The 17,747-nt window shown below is 38.0% G+C and overlaps 1 protein-coding gene across 1 annotated transcript; it reads right to left on the bottom strand.

The window, feature by feature from the left end:
- Nucleotides 1-6,420: 6,420 nt before the first annotated feature.
- OR1L1 (olfactory receptor family 1 subfamily L member 1) lies at nt 6,421-7,500 on the bottom strand. Its single transcript, XM_004048568.5, is given in 1 exon segment — nt 6,421-7,500. A coding segment is annotated over 1 exon segment (1,080 nt).
- Between the last annotated feature and the right edge of the window lie 10,247 nt (nt 7,501-17,747).

The raw sequence follows: 17,747 nt of genomic DNA, 5'->3' as shown, positions 1-17,747 counted from the left end.
GTGCACACCTGTAGTCCCAGCTACTTGGCAGGCTGAGGCAGAAGAATTGCTTCAACCAGGGAGGCAGAGTTTGCAGTGAGCCGCCGAGATAGCACCACTGCACTCCAGCCTGGGCAACAGAGTGAGATTCTGTCACAAAAAATAGTAATAGTAATAATAATTTCAGTTTTTTGAGGAGCCCCCATACTGTTATCCATAACGGCTGTGTTAATCTACGTTCTTACAAACAGTGTGTAACTGTTCCCTTTTCTTTACATCTTTGCAATCGTTATCTTTATACTTTTTGCTAACAGCCATTCTAACAGGTGTGGAGTAATATCTCATTGTGGTTTTAATTTAGATTTCTCTGATGATTAGTAATGTTGGGCATTTTAAAATATACCTGTTGGCCATTTGTATATCTTCTTTTGAGAAATGTCTATTCAGGTCCTTTGCTTACCTTAAAACCAAATTATTTGCCTTCATACTATTGAATGTTTGAGTTCCTTATATATTTTGAATATTAATATTAACTGCTTATCAGATATAGCATTTGCAAACATTTTCTCTCATTCTGTGGCTTGTCTCTTCACTTTGCTGATTGTATCCTTTCCTGTGTGGAAGCTTTTTAACTTGATGTGATCCCATTTGTCCACATTTTCTTTGGTTGCCTGTGCTTGTGGGATATTGCTCAAGAAATTTTTGCTCAGACCAATGTCCTGAACATTTTCCCCAATATTTTCTTGAGGTCTTAGATTTAAGTCTTTAATCCATTTAGATTTGATGTTTGTATATGGTGAGAAATAGGGGTCTAGTTTCATTCTTCTGTGTCTTCAATTGGTAATTTGTTGTTGTTGTAGTATCTTTTGATTCCTTACTTTTTTCATTTTTTGCATTTACTATAGGTTTCTGTTTTGCAGTTACCATGAAGCTTACTTAAAACATTCTGTAGTTATAACAAGCTATTTTTAGCTGATAACAACTTAAGTTTAGTTACATAAAAAAACTACACTTTCAAGCTCCTGCCCCTTCCATTTTATGTTTTGGACATCACAATTTACATCTTTTATTTTTTATTGTGTATCCTTTAACAAATTATTGTAACTATTTTTAATAGTTTTGTCTTTAAACATTCATACTAAAGTTATGACTGGTTTATGCAAACATTACAGAATTAGACTATTTTGAATTTGACAATGTACTTACTTTTACCTGTGAGTTTTATATTTTCATGTTTTTATGTTACTATTTAGTATCATTTTTTTCCAGCTTGAAGAGCTCTTCTTAGCATTTCTTGTAGTCAGCTCGGGATGATTAACTCCATCAGCTTTTACCTTTCTGGGAAAGTATTTATATCTTCTTCATTCTAAAATATAGCTGTGCTGGTCACATATTCTTAGTTGACAGTTTTTTTCCACCACTTTGAGTATGTCATCCCACTCTCTCTTGGCCTGCAAATTTTCTGCTGAGAAGTGTGCGCTAACCTTATGGGAAATCAGTTAAATGTGATATGCTTCTTTTTCCTTTCTGCTTTTAGGAACCTCTCTTTGTTGTTTTGTTTTATAATTTGATTTCATGTCTTGTGGTAGTCTTATTTGGATTGAATCTGATTAAAGACCTTGGATTTCCACGTACTTGCATATTTATATCTTTTCCCAGATTTAGAAGTTTTAAGCTATCATTCTTTATATAACCTTTCTATCCCTTTCTCTTTCTCTACACATTATTTAAATTCTATAATGCAGATGAAAGCTATCATTATGTTGTCCTATAAATCCCATACACTTTCTTCATTTCTTTTCATTTTTTTCTCCTCTGAGTGTATATCTTCAAATAACCTGTTTTCAATTTTACAGGGTTTTATGCTGTTTGATTAATTCTGCCATTGACACTATTTCATTTTTATTCCATTCACTGTATTCTCCATTGTATTTTTATTTCATTCATGTATTCTTCAGCTCTAGAATATCTTATTGATTTTTTAGGATTTCAATATGTAACTTTTTCATTTTTTATTTATTGTTTTCCTGATTTTGTTGAAACTTTTTTCTCTGTCTTCTTTTGAACTTTGCTGAGATTCCTTAAATATAATTATTTTGAATTCTTTGGCAGTTCAGAAATTTCTATTTCTTTGGGGTCAGCTACTGGGAAATTATTGTATTCTTTTTGTGATGATATGTTTCCCTTGCTTTTCATGTTTCTTGTGGCCTTCTGTTAATGCTTGAATTTGCTTGCAACCAAGACTATACACTCAAAGTTTTCAAGGCAGTGAAATAATCCCCTCTGTCTGATTTCTGGGATGGTTTTGGTGGGGAAAGATCTTCTTTTATGGGAACATGCAAGGGTGCTGGCTATGTAGGGTGCAGCAATTCTGACTCTGGTGAGGGTGCAGCAGCATAGTCTCTGTACAGCTATGTAAGCTGCAGTAAGCGTTGGTAAAGTTTACAGGGCAGGGATCAATTATGTGAGTGCCTGCAGCAGCAGTGAGGGCTTTTGATGTGTTTGGTGTTTATGGCTGCTAAAAGTTCTCCTGAGATCTTTTTCTTCCACTTGGGAAACAATGACCAAAGGGATGTCTCTTGCCACTGGGTTTGACTCATAGGCCTGCTTACACTGGCAGCAATACTGGTGTCTGATGAACAGTACCTGTGGAGTAGCCAGTGAGCCAAGGCTGAGAGCACAGGCATGTGTGGAAAGACCGTGGCTCTGAGGTTCAGGGCAGCAAATGCACTGGTGCCCAGGGTGCAGGTACCCCTGCTGTTGTGTCGGTAATGATGTACAAGACATGGGTGTTTATGAAGCAGGCAGGGAATCATGGACTTGTGCAGAGCTATAGCAGCTCCAGGCTCCAGGTCATGCACTAGCTCTCTATGGTGGCAGGGCTGATATCTGGTGTGTGAATCCATGCAGATAGACCTTAATTCTGGGGTGCAGAGTGTAAACTAACTTGCTATGGTGTTGGCTTTGATATCTGAGGCATGGGTAGATGTAGTACAGCCACAGAGCCAAGGTCTGGAATGCAGGCAGTCATGGAGAAGCTGCAGTTTAGCGGTCAGGAACATATGTCAAGTTGAGAGGAGTGGTGGCTCTGGTTCTGGAGTGGCACAACGCTGGCTACTTCTCGAGGGTGTGTATGTGTGAAGCCAAGTCTTCTCTGGGGTTCCCTGGCAGGAATGGCTTTTGGTTACCTTAGTGACAAAAATGCCGAAGTTTTCTGCAGAGCAGGTCACTAGGGACTGTGGTGTCTCCCTCAATGTGCCTGATACCAGTGACCTTGGCTTTTCTCTTTGTACCTAGCCATCTCTAGGTATTTCAGGGACACTGATCTCACAAGTCGTCCTTTATGTGCGTACATTCCTCTTCTTCTTTTTATTCTTCTTCTTGCACCACTGTGTTGCTGCAGATTCTTAAATGAGCCCTTGAGCACTCTCTGCGTTATTTTGGTTTGTGTATTGCTGTCTATATTTGTTTTTTGGGTGGTGGGGTTGGGAGATAAAGGCCGGTATCTCCTATTCTGCCATATTGATTATGTCATAGCTGGGAAAGTCTTTTAAACCCTCTGAAACTTGGCTACCTCATCTGTAAAGTGGCCATGATTATAGTGCTACTATCAGATGATAATATTATATCATAGTATTATTCTGATAATTAAAACATGTTTTAATTCTGGCACAATAAAAACTCTCAACAGATATAGCTATCATTGAGGGATTTTCTGCCCCTTGAGGTCTAAGTAAATGTGACTCAATGTTCCCATTTCACAACATGCAGAATTTCAACTTATTATGGAGAATTTTGCACAGTTTTAGGAAGTTTATGTCCTTGTGGTCATCTGTGCCTCTGGGTTTCTGCTTTTAAGAATGAAAATAAAGTTCCACCTCACTGACCTAGACTTGTTTTTTTTTTTTTTTTTAAAGAAAATAGTAAGTTGAAGAAATTTGCCTTTATGGACACATAGGTACCTTTAGGGAGGTAGGATAGGGGTTAAGAGCCAAAAATACAATTTTCAGAACAAGTTTAAGTTCTCAGATCTGATGTTAAGAGTAGTTTGATATTCAACAAGTTATTTGTACTTTCTGATTCTCATTTATCACATCTGTTATATGGACATAATAAATTTGTACTTTCATCAAAAAGTTAGTAGAAAGTTAGTATGATAATGTATGTAAAGTGCTGCATTGGAGTGCCTTTTACAGCTCAATTCTTGGTGGCTGTTATTACATAGTGTAAAGATCAGTAGCATCCCTCTGCTGAACGTTCAAGTAAGATTCAATTCAGGAACCTATCAATTGCCTGGTTGGTGGAAGTTTAAGTTCTTTGCCAATGTTTCTGCAAATCCCAGAGGCTTGTAATCTTTTATGATCAATGCCTGCAAGCTTTTGCTTCTGTTATTCTTCATATTGACCCAGATGTGCAACTGAGTCCTTCTCCAGTTACTTACGTAAGGCAGTCCCCGTGTGGTGTATGGTTTACTAAGGATGTTTGGAGTACGTTTGGCTGTTTATTTTGGGGGGGAGTTTATACTTGCATGAAGGGCACATTTGTAACTATTGTAAATATCCTCTGACAAACATGTCTCTGGGAAGTTTCCATGTTTACTTTATCATCATGTAATCTCCAACTCACTCTAGCTGACTCTTCTCTCCCATTTGGAGAGGGTATTGGAGAGAAGCTTCTTATCTTTTGTGTGATTCTCATGACCATGGCCTTCTTGTTTGAACTTAATGTGGAAGGGCATCAAAACGACATGTTCATGAATCTTGCATTTTCCCCTGAGTAGCCTTCCAGAGCCTGAATTACCTTCCAACTCTGTGGGGCCCAACTGTGCTTTGGTTCTTATTCCTCTGTGAGATCTGGCTACGCAGCTGAGATTTATGTCTTCTTTTTACCTCATGAATTCTTACAGCAGATTCCTGTGCCAATGTTGAATTTTACCTGAGCCCTGTGCTCCTGGAAAACAGTGACAGTTAAAGAAATCCCTCCACTCTTTTGTGTTCTGGAAAAGAATGAACTTTGTCCCACCCTCAATCTGAGTTAACACATAACCCCTCCTTAATGACGCCTCTGGAGCGTCAACTGATAAAATACATTCTTTGATCAACTCTTCAGTCCTGCTACTGTTACTAGCTCATCCCACTTCTGCATATCTGTTTCTTTCTAGCCTCATTCATGTTCACTTCTCTTTATGAAAGAAAATTCCTTTTCTGTCTGACATTTGACACTTTTGTTGGTCTCACAATTGAGACATTCTCCCTAGTGTAATAGTCTCCCTTGCATAATTGCTATAGACCATTTCCCCACTTTTGCAGTAATATCTCTCCTTACCTAAGACCAGATTGGATTTTTATTTGACACCTGTTACTTAAAAGTATGTGTGTTTCTCTGTACCTTGCAAACCTAAAACAATCCAATTAACAGGAAATTGCCCTCCAAATACTTGTATTGCCTGTGTTATTTTGTTTCCTTAGACCCTGCTGATCTTTGGCTTTCAGATTGTTGACTTAAATCATGTAGCACATTATCTTTGTTTTTAAGTCCAGTAGGCTGGTGCATGGTGTATCAGAAGTAGAAATTTGTTGAAAGAGCAAATGAATTCACAAATCTCTGAGTTGCAAGATAATTCATGGACTAGCAGTGACTAATATTTCTCAGAACTCACAAATGAGCAAAAGTGTTTCTTTCCTACCCAATTGGTTTTTCTGGTTAGAAGACTGTCTTTAAAGTCTGTTAAGGAAGAGAACTGCCCTAGCAGTTGGAGGCATCTGCTACTAAGGTTACTGGGACCTAACACATACCTCCTGGGAAAACGGTGCAGTTGAGTTTGGGTCAAATGAAATTAATGAGAGATTTAAGGTACAGTCAGCTTTGCCAGGTGGGAAGCAGGAAGAATACTGAGATGCCATACTCTTAGGAAACTGACCTGGCACTTATTCACTAAGAGTTATCTAGTGGGATGGTTTTATTTGTTGAGACTATGACAACTATAGAAGCCAGGCTTTAATCTTTGAGGAAATGCAGAGGAAGGAGTCACAGTTCTGACATTTATAATGGGAGAAAGAGAGAGACCTCGTTATTGAGGAGCCCCTGGGCTAATATGATGAAGCGACACACACACACACACGCACACACGCACACATGCACACACACACACACACAGAGTAGCTCAAAGACATTCAAGCAGCTTTACATTACTATACAAGAGAACCCAGCTGCATGATTAGGGATACTCAGGAGATTACAGTGATCCAACTTAGTTTGTAGGCATTATATTCAGGAGTAGCTTCAATACATGCAATAAACTTTCTTCTGTAAGGAATGAAACACCATCATTGAAGGTACTATCCTTTCAGAATCTAATAATCATTTCAGAATCACATACCCATTAATAACCTATAGTCCAGGGCAAGAGATCTGTGGTATTCTCTTAAGACCTTAGGTCTTTTACTGACATTTCATCCTGTGCATCAACTTTGCCAAACCCTGCTTCATGTCTTTGTTCCTCAGACTATAGATAAATGGATTTAGCATAGGAGTCAGTATGGTGTAGATAATTGTTGCTATTTGATCCTTGACAGTATAGTTGGACAGGGGCTGAAAATAGACATAGCTAATGCTTCCATAAAACAGGGTCACCACTGTGAGATGAGAGCCACAGGTAGAAAATGCTTTATGCTTTCCAGCAGCTGAAGGAATCTTCAGAACAGTGATGAGGATTCTTAAATAAGAGATGATGATGCATGAAAACGGGGTCATTATGACAGCCAAGCCTTCTGTCATTACTGTGATTTCTTTGACAAAATGGGAGGAACAGGACAATTTTAGCACTGGTTGATCATCGCAGAAAAAGTGATGGATGACATTGGAGGCACAGATGAGCTGATTAGTCAGAAGAATGTGCAGGAGGGAGTGAAAATGTGGAATGCAGAAGGAGAGAACCAGAAGCAGGACACAGCTTCTGTGACTCATAATGGTGATGTAGTGGAAGGGATTACATATGGCCACATAGCGGTCAATGGCCATGGCTGCTAGCAGGTAACTGTCTGTGTTTCCAAAGGCTAAGAAAAAGTACATCTGGGTCAGACACTCACCGTAAGAGATGGTCTTTGTCTCTGATAAGAAGTTCACCAGCATCTTAGGGATAATGACTGTCACATAGCAAATGTCAACAAAAGACAGGATGCTTAGAAAGAAGTACATGGGCGTCTGGAGACGAGTGTCTGAGCGGATGGCCAGGATGATGAGCAGGTTTCCTATCACTGTGATAAGGTAGATGGGGAGGAACACAGCAAAGAGCGGCTTCTGATCCTCAGGTCAAGAGGAGAGTCCAAGGAGGATGAATTCAGAGGGTCTTGTTAGGTTATTTCTTCCCGTAGTTGTGGGTTCACCTAAAGATAAACTAACACTGTAACAGATTCTTCCAACATCTGATACAATCTGTCCAAAATTTCTCCTTTTATTCTTCTTATCAGCAAAGAAAAAATTTAAAACATTACAATTATCTGGATTGTGGTTTCTTTCCATTAATGTGGGGTATTTAGAAATTAATATATATTTTAATCTCAGTTGCCTGCTATAAAGAAACAAATTACAGGGAAACAGAAATGGGAAAAGGAGAAAAGAAGAGATATAGGGCAAGAGGAAGGAGTGAGTGCAAGAGAATTCCCAGAAGGAGAGGAGGGGAATCCTGGAGAAATTATTCTCTTCTTTTTCTGTATATATTTATCGTATTCACGGTTTTCAGTAATTAGTTTATGACAGGTTAAAAAAAGTTTCATCTCTCAATTTCCAGCTGATGGAATAATGATTTCCCTTAGTTCAGATATTTCTGTCTGCATCGATTATTCTGGAGGCTGGCAATCATGTAAAAAGACATTGAAATATGAGATTACCCAACAGTTACTCCATTTCCCTCATTTTTTAGTGAAACCTTATTTGAGTGAAAGGATAGGTATGAAGAGGCAAAAGATAGACAGAAATAACAGGATAGTAAAAACATTTCTTTTCCTTATTTTTTTTTTTTTTTGAGACAAGGTCTTGCTTTGTCGCCCAGGCTGGAGTGCAGTGGCACAATCTTAGCTCACTGCAACCTCTGCCTCCTGGGTTCAAGAGACTCTCCCGCCTTAGCCTCCGGAGTAGCTGGGATTACAGGCATGTGCCACCACACCCGGCTAATTTTTGTATTTTTAGTAGAGATGGGGTTTCACCATGTTGGCCAGGCTGGTCACGAACTCCTGACCTCAAGTGATCCGCCCACCTTGGCCTTCCAAAGTGGTGGGATTACAGGCATTAGTCACCGCACCCGGCCAACATTTCTTTTAATGTAACATAAACCTCATTTTTGTTATCCAGCCCCTAAATGCTAAAATTGTCATTGTTGGTGCATGCTTGTCTGTGTTGGTGTAATTCTTTTCCCAATTCCAGTCTCAGTTATATATATGCTTCCCCAAAAAACCACACAGAGAAGGCACCTGATTCTAGACAAGCTTTCAACCCTCATGAAGCTGAAGATTTTCCTCTCTTCCTCCTCTGGGCCTCCCACATGCTGAAGAGATTATAGACACTCATAGACCCCACCCTCTGTCAAGGGAGCATCCTTTGAGATCATCAAGAAGTCCCTGGAGTTCAGATGGAGAAGACAGCAGAAAACAAGCCAAGAACTATTAAGGTTTTGGAGTTTCTTCCCCAAGGAGCCTGGGGAGTGTCAGTGCCTTCTCTCTCTCTCGGAAATCACCCTCCTGACCTAACTCCTTTTGGTGAAAAAGACCCCACCTGTGTGAGGCTGGCTCAAGTGACAGACTTCCTGAGCCTCACCGCCGTGCTGCTTACATTGAAAGACAGCATGTGGGGTTGGAGAACGTTTTCTCGGAATTCATTGATCATCAAGCTAAAACAACTAGAACATCTTATGGCACTAGTCACTTTCCCATCTCCCAGTGTTAGAAGCAGTCCCTTGCTAGACACTGTTCTTAGAACTTTAAAATATAATAAGCAATAGGGTTAAGACTTTAGACCCTAGGCCTTGAATCTTTACTCTTCTGTCTGAAGCATCCTTAAGTCTACTTATGTATGACCCTTGCTTCTCACTCAGGAAAGCCACCAGGGCATATATATATAGCATTAGCTATTAATTTTATTACAGTTCTAACACACAAACATTAAGCAAACCAGATCGATATTTTTATTGTTAAAGCAACTTTCAAAAAAAGTGGTTGGGGCCATGCGCGGTGACTCACGCCTGTAATTCCAGCACTTTGGGAGGCCGAGGTGGGCGGATCACAAGGTCAGGAGATCGAGACCATCCTGGCTAACACGGTGAAACCCCGTCTCTATTAAAAAAATACAAAAAAATTAGCTGGGCACAGTGGCGGGCACCTGTAGTCCCAGCTACTCGGGAGGCTGAGGCAGGAGAATGGCATGAACCTGAGAGGCGGAGCTTGCAGTGAGCTGAGATCACGCCACTGCACTCCAGCCTGGGCAACAGAGTGAGACTCCGTCTCAAAAAAAAAAAAAAAAAAAAAAAGTGGTTGGCCACTCTAGTTTATTGTGTGGATCTGTTTGAAAGTAAGAAAGTAATCCTCACTGGAACCATTCTAGAACTCAGATTGTCATGTATTTGAAATGGCTCCTGCTCTCATTACTTGAAATTTAAGGTGATGTTTGTTTTCCTCCTAGAAAGAGATGGCTCTAAGCAGGTGGAAGTGATGGGGGAGGGATTCTGACAGATGAGCTGAATGGATGAGAAGGATAAGGCTTCTACTCTCTTATTTCTTCATTTCTTTTTTCTTTCATTGTGGTAAGAAAACTTAACATGAGATCTACCCTGTTTACAAATTTTTAGTGCACAGTATCATTAATAATAGGAAAAATGTTGCATAGCAGATTTCTAGGACTTATTCATCTTACATAACTGAAAATATATTTTCCCTGAACACCAATTCTCCATTCCTCCTTCCCTCCAGCCACTAGGGACATATATTTTATATTTTATGGCAATCCATATTTCTGGTCATTTGGGACATCTCACTTTGTGTGTATGATATAATTCTCAAATTAGGACTTAAACTTCCCCATATCCCAGTACAACTGCAATCCAAGGATATCTGATTCCTTCTGACTCATTGCCCCTCACCCATTTAGACTATTGTGTCTTTGCTTATCCTTTCCTTCATCTATTAAACCTAACCTGCAAGACTCGAATTCAGCCTCTTCCAGGACACTTTGCTTGATGACTACCAGTTGAAATGGCTTTGTCTCTGTCCCCACTTAACACTTTGGACCTCCATTCTATGCAATATCTCAATCTGTTTGTCTTATTGCTTAAACATTAATTTTTAAAAATCCCAGACAGCAACAATTCAGTGAGTGCTTGCTCTGTGCTAGGCACTCAGCTAAACAAATTAGATGTAATATCTCATCTATTTATCTCAACACCTTAATGAGGTAGGTGGTCTGATTTTCTTTACATTAGAGTTGAGAAATCTGAGCTCAGAGAGGTGAAGTGAGCTATCCAATGTAGAACAGCAAGTAAGCGACAGAATCAGTTTTGAAACATCTCATGAGGTTGTTTAACTCCTGTTTGACTCAGTGCTCTTAACCTGCCACTCTATTGCTTTTTTATGATGCTAGCAAAAAGATTTGGATATCATATGCTGAGTAACAATTCCCAAATAAAGCATAGTGCCAAAAATATAAACTATTTCTTGTTGATTCAAAAAAGCATATTAGTTTAAGCTGTCCCTCCAGACTGCATACTCCTTGAGATCAATAACCATGCCTATTAATATCTGATTGCTCTGATCAGTTTATTAGTTCATAGGCATTTATTAAAGGCTTATTATGTGATGGGAATTGTGATGGGTACTGGAGATACAGTAGAATATAAAATAAAGTCAGGTTCCACCCATGAGTGGCTGATCAATGCCTTGTTCAAAGTAGTGGTTACTCAACAAATGAGCTATTTTCTCATTTTTCTATTTGTGGAAATTTGAAATAAAAAATGTAGAAAGGTACAAAGAGGAAAATAGTAATCATTCATGTTACCATCACCAAGAAAGGTTTGCAACAATAGCATTTTTCCCATTTTCTCCAGCCTCTAAAATATTCATTTATTCACAAACCTTTATAAAGTACTTATTATGGGCCATGAACTCTTCTATGTGCTTTATAAGTATCGAGTCACTTTTATTGTCCTCGTAACCCTATTAGGTAGGCATTATTCTTACCTCTTATTTGCAAATTGGGAATCCAAGGCACAAAAAATTGAGTAACTTTCTCAAAGTCATCAGCTAGTAAGTGGATGAGCCAGGATTCAACCAGGCAACCTCACTTCAGAGCACATGGTCTCACTATGTATGCTATGCTTTATGTCTTGCCCCCCAAATAATACATAATTATAGGTGAATATGTTGCCCTTTAAGATGGAACACTACAAATAAAGATTGTCCTTTGATTTCTATCTCAGGTCTGGAGGTTTGCTATGTTTTTGTGTTCCGTGAGTGCAAATATCAATCTGATCTCAAGACTACTATTGCTGGTAAAGCAGAATGGACATTGCAGTAAGTATGTTTTCACTTTCTGTAATCTGTTCTAAAAGCCCTTGATCTACTTCCAGCCAGTCCTTAGCTGGGAAACATTACAACACAGGCAGGAACAACATGGACTGTAGCGTCAGACATCTTGTCTTGAATTCTAGGTCTGCTAATAACCAGTTGTAGGATCTTGGGGTGAGTTACCGAAACTTTCTTTGCCTTGTTTGACTCTATGTAAAAAATAGATAATAGTAGCTGCCTCATAATTGTGGTAAAGATTTAATTATGTAATATGTGTAAAGACACTTCTGGTAAGTTCTATATAACAATTTTCTATTATTTGTATTTTTATTATTTACAGTCTGAGTTGGCCAGAAAGTCTCTGATTTCTCCAAAATGATAAAGCTCATACTAAAAGCCTCTTTTGTAGCCTAAAGGTCCAGGAGATTGAGAACACCCCCTGACCCTTGGAATAACCTGAGAAAGATCTTCAAACATATTAGTAGTCAAAATCTACATAAAAATGAAAAAAAATTAAACTAGAAATATGTATTGAATCATTTAATGCATTATATTGATAACTTTTAAAGAAAAAAATCGGTTGGATCCCTCAGTTGATTTAAACTATTTTCAATGATGTTACTTAATTAAAAAAATATAGTGCCAATGCTTATAGCTTTTATATAATCATATAACTAAAATATGTTATAAAGTAAATAAAATAAAAGTACCCATTCAATAGAATTTATGTTGTAATTTTTGATTTAGTACTGTTTGGGTTTAGGAATAGAAATTCATGCCTCAAGTTCTAGTTTTAAATTTAACTTCAGTTTGTAGACTGTGAAATGATACTGTCTTTGTCCATTTTCTGCTGCTGCAATGGAATACCACAGATGGGGCAATTTATAAAGAACAAAAGTTTATTTGGCTCATGGTTTTGGAGGCTAGGAAGTCTGAGGGCATGACACTAGAATTTGGCAAGGGTTATCCCATTGTGGAAGGTATCACATGGTGAGGAAGTGCATATGTGAGATACAGAGAGGAAGTTGGGCCAGACTCATTTTTTTTTAATCAGGAACCCACTCCCATGATAATTCCTGCAATAACAGCATTAATCTATTCATAAGAAAGAGCCCTCCAAGGGTTCATGAGAAAAGATACCTAATCTCCTCTTAAAGGCCCATCTCCCAATACGTTGTAGTGGGGATTAAGCTCCCAACACATGGACTTTGGGGGACATCTTAAAACCATAGCAGATAATAATGAGAAAATTGTCTTTGTCTATGTATAATATCTGAAATCAACAAAGCTTCAAGGATTTGTTTCCTATCTTTGGATTAACAAATTTTTTGAAGACACGTGTTGCCAGAATTGTGCCCTGTGCCATCTTCTTCATCAAATAACAACAACAACAACAACAAAATGGATAAAACCTATTGAACACAGAGTACATTTCAGGCATGTAGTAGCTACATAAATTCTTAGAGACAGATCCTATTAGTATACCCATTTTGGAAATAAGGAAACTGAGTCTTACTCATAGAGGTAAATGATATTTCCCCATGTAATATTATTGGTAAATGTCAGGGCCAGGATTCAATGCATGTTCTTGACCATTACACTAGGCTACCACTTCAAGGAAGACTTAGGTAAAGTTCTGTCATTCTACGTGTAAAAGCAGAAGAAATTTCACAAAATAGGACTTTTTTTTTTAATGTTAAGCTCTGGGGTACATGTGCAGGATGTGCAGTTTTGTTACATAGGTAAATGTGTGCCACGGTGGTTTGCTGTGCCTATCACTTAGGTATTAAGCCCAGAAAGCATTAGCTATTTTTTCTAATGCTCTCCCTCCCCCTACCCCAACCCCCAACAGGCCCCAGTATGTGTCATTCCCCTCCCTGTGTCCATGTGTTCTCATTGTTCAGCTCCCACTTATAAGTGAGAACATGTGGTGTTTGGTTTTCTGTTCCTGTGTTTGTTTGCTGAGGATCACAGCTTCCAGCTCCATCCATGTCCCTACAAAGGACATGATCTCTCATTCTCATTCCTTTTTATGGCTGCATAGTATTCCATGGCGTGTATGTACCACATTTTCTTTATCCAATCTATCGTTGATGGGCGTCTGTGTTGATTTAGGTAAGGCTCTGTCATTTTATGTGTAAAAGTAGGAGAAATTTCACAGAATAGGACTTTCAAGGAGCCGGTAATAGGAGGGCTTTGGTCAGGAACAGTCTGGACCCCACTGAGTAGAGACGACTTGAAGGAAGATAGATCTGTGGGGAAAATTTAACTCCCAAATTAGTTAAAGTTGGATGCTGTATTTTCCTTTTTTCCTTCCTCTTTGATCCCTCATCACACATTCTTTCTTTTGATATTAAAAAGTTGTTTTAGTGCTTTGAAAATAATGTGCCTGGGGGAGCAGGGTGAATGGTGCAGTGAAGGACCTGGAATGATGGAGAATTTTTCTTAAATGTTCATTTTTAGTTGACAAATAATAATTGTGTAATTTATGGAGTACAATGTGATATTTTGATGTATGTTTGCAATGCTGGATGATTAAATCAGGCTAATTAACAAATCCATCACCACAAGTAATTTTCAGTTTTTGGTGAAAACATTTAAAGTCTTTTAGTAATTTTGAAATATACAATGCATAATTATTGTAGTCACCATTCTGTGCTATATTATTTAGCCTTACAAAGGGGGGAAATCCTGTTATCTGTGACAACATGGATAAATCTAGAGGACATCATGCAGACTGAAATAAGTCAGGCACAGAAAGACAAATACTGCACGATCTCACTTCTATGTGGAATCTAGAAAAGTTGAACTCATTAGAAGTAGAAAGTAGAAAGGTGGTTACCAGAGACTGGTGATGGAGTTGGGTTGGGTGAAGGGGACATGTTGACTGAAGGGTACAAAGTTTCAGTTAGACAGGAGGAATAAGCTTTAGGGATGAAAAGTTTTGATGAAATAAAGAAGGAGTGGTACTTTCTTCTCTGAAACTCTAGTAAAGACAATGGGAAATTTGGTATATCTTCAGAGGTCATTGAAATGAAAAACAAAAATATTGTCAAAACCATAAGAAATGGACCCCATCTGGTTAGAGCAGAAAGAAGGGGAGTATTCTTGATGCAGCAGAGCACTGAGTTCCCACGAAGGAAACAGCTGGGTCTTAGGAGAGCACTGGAATCAGATAGATGCTGTGAGCAAGTCTCGCTCTGTATACCTTCTCCAAGTTGTGGTTCAGGAAAGAACCTACCTCTTTGTATAGTCTCAGTCATGCATCAGGAAAGTAGGGCTAATAAAACTGTCCTCATTTGTAACTGCACTCTTCCCTTTGATTGTTTACATGACACTTGAAGTTATGTCTTATCTTTTATCCTAGCTACAATGGAAGCTCCATTAGGGACATAATTATATATTTTTTTCATCATTGCATCCTCAATCCCCATTAGAGCCCTTTTCACATAGTTGGTGATCAATTAAAAAATACATAGAGTATGGAAAAGAGTCTCTTTTTCTGGAGCATGTTTACTGTGTTGATCTCAAATTTATTTTTTGAGCATATCTTATGCTCAGTATTTGCCTTTTAATACTGGAGAAAATAAGTATTTAATAATATGTTAAAGAGATTTGATGGAAACTAAATTATAAACACTCAAAAAATGCATAAATGCATGAATTGTCTAGTCCAGAATCTTTGTTAGTAGGCTCTCAATTAATGAGAGCTCTTTCTCTACTGTCTGAGGGGATCTTGAGCATTAGCAGGTTGAATAATATCCTTACCACTTAAAACCCCTCTCTCCTTAACAAGAATAAATTCCTTCAGATATTACCAAGGGAAATATTGTGAAGTTGGAGAAATCTGTTTTTATAACCTCAATTTCAGCCAGCGGGAAGTGCTATGGTGGGTGTTTAAGAACACAGGCTTGGTTTCAGACAGATGAGGAACTCATCTTTCTGAAACTTTTACATGAGACAGTGGAAGATCTCAGTTACCTACTGTTGAAGGATACCAACAGTAATAGAATGTCTTATATTGTATTTACCATGTGTCAATCTGTGTTCTAAGAATTTTATGAAAACTTATTTAATAGTAGCAATATTATGAGACAGGGACTATCTTCCTCATTTACAAGTAAGAAAATTGAGGCATAGACAGGTTAAGATATTTTCCAAAGATCACACAGTTGATGGGTGTTAGAGCTGGGATTACAACCCAGACTTGGTTAGTCTAAACATTAAGCTATACTGCCTTTCATAGTACTAACTCAAAGGTGCACTGTGAGCCTGAAATGAACAAAGCATTTAATACGTAGCATGGTGTCTGTCAACATTAATACATAATACATATTACATGAATACATATTAACTAGTGCTTTATCATCAGTACATTCTCATATTCCTCAGAGCCTTTTCTGTCCCCAAGGAAAGTGTCCCTTTTCATCTTGGTCAATTTAAAACATTTATGACTGTCTCTTTATCTTGGGCTGATGCCAAGTCCTCAGTCTAGCTGGCCTTAGTCCCGAGTGCCTGGTTACTTTGAGCACAGTAATGCTGGGACTCCAGGTGGATCCCACATTGTGGAAATTACAGCCTAGTGTCACAGGCACCCTTAGCTTGGAGCAGAGGGCTTTGACTTCCCCACTGTGATTATAGGAGTGCTACATTCCGTAAGAGACAAGTTGAAGAACCAAGAGATGAAAGTTATTCCCCTATATCCTTCCAATCCCCAGGGATTTAAGATAGATAATTAATATAATGAGGGTTAATTTTGGATCACTCCTTGATAAATCATCTGGAGCTGAAGTTATCAAACTTGAGCATTATACAGTTACTTTAAGATGGAAAAAAAACAACAAACATAGAACCTGAGTTAACCTGTTTTATTTTAAAGTCAGTAGAATATATATGAACAGAAAATTCTAAGCCCTAATGAATGTATCAATATACAGATTTAACTCTAAAACTGTAATAAAGATACAAATTAAATAAAGTATTGCAGACATATTTCAAAATAAGAACACTTATTTATGGAACAGATGATGTGGTTTAAGTGAAACTAAATCAATAACGGTGGAGTTGAAAGTGAGGGTTTTAAATTTAAGTCCAGGTCTGAACCTAATCTCTTCCTGGTTTTTGACTTTGCCGATACTATAATGCACACAAATCTTTAACAAAATGACATTAACTAATTTCAAGATTCTGTTTACTGGTTTCAGATAAAGCCAGATGTTTAGCCCAAACTTTTCTAGCAATCAGTCGTATAAAATTAATTTTAATGAATATCAATTGATGACTTTTAGAAGTAGGTAAGTTGTAATATTATATGAATCTTTATTAAATAGTATCTGATACAGTTATTTCTGGAATCAGTAATAGGAAAACAGTATCTCAGTTTTCACTCATGACAGATATTGAAAAATATTTCTAATTTTAATATGGAATTTTCTGGACAATGCTTAAATGAAATAAAATACCAGAAATGATGCATTTTGGGAGGGCAAGGCGACCACTTGAGGCCAGGAGTTGGAGACCAGTCTGAGCAACATAGCGAGACGTTTTTTTCTTCAATAAAGAAATTTAAAAATTAGCAATGCGTGGTGGCACAGCATACTCAGGAGGCTGTAGTCCCAGCTACTCAGGAGGCTGAGGCAGGAGGGTCATTTGAGCCAAGAGTTTGAGATTACAGTGAGCTATGATAGTGCCACTGCACTCTAGCCTGTTGCCCTGATGTACATATATCTGAAATGATAATTTCAAAAATGAACTCACAACAAATAAAAATTGTTATAATTGGTTTTATTTTTCTGCAAATTGGAATGTACAAACTAGGAAACATCCTTTTCTTTGCTAATAAGCTAGTAAGTCCAGAAAAGTGAAAGTGATGAGTTAATTTCTCACTCTAAATCATTTTCTTAAGATTGTATCAAAGTTTCAGTGTCTTAAAAAAATCAACAATATTTTGAGGTCTGGTAGTATGATGCCTCCAGCTTTGTCCTAAAAAAAAGTGGATGTCATAGAAATAAAAAGTAGAACAGAGGATACTAGAGGCTGGGAAGGTTAGGGGGAAAGAAGGTAAAGAGATACTTGTTAAAGAATGCAAAATTACAGCTATATAGGAAGAATAAGTTCAGTGTTCTATAGCACTGAAGGATGATTGTAGTTAACAGTAATATATTACGTAGTTTCAAATAGCTAGAAGGTGGATATTGAATGTTCCCAACACAAATAAAT

This window comes from Gorilla gorilla, chromosome 13 (genome assembly GCF_029281585.2).
Source record: "Gorilla gorilla gorilla isolate KB3781 chromosome 13, NHGRI_mGorGor1-v2.1_pri, whole genome shotgun sequence".
Lineage (NCBI taxonomy): Eukaryota > Metazoa > Chordata > Mammalia > Primates > Hominidae > Gorilla > Gorilla gorilla.
Note: the sequence above shows the minus strand (reverse complement) of the source record. Positions and strands in the feature narration are given on the sequence as shown.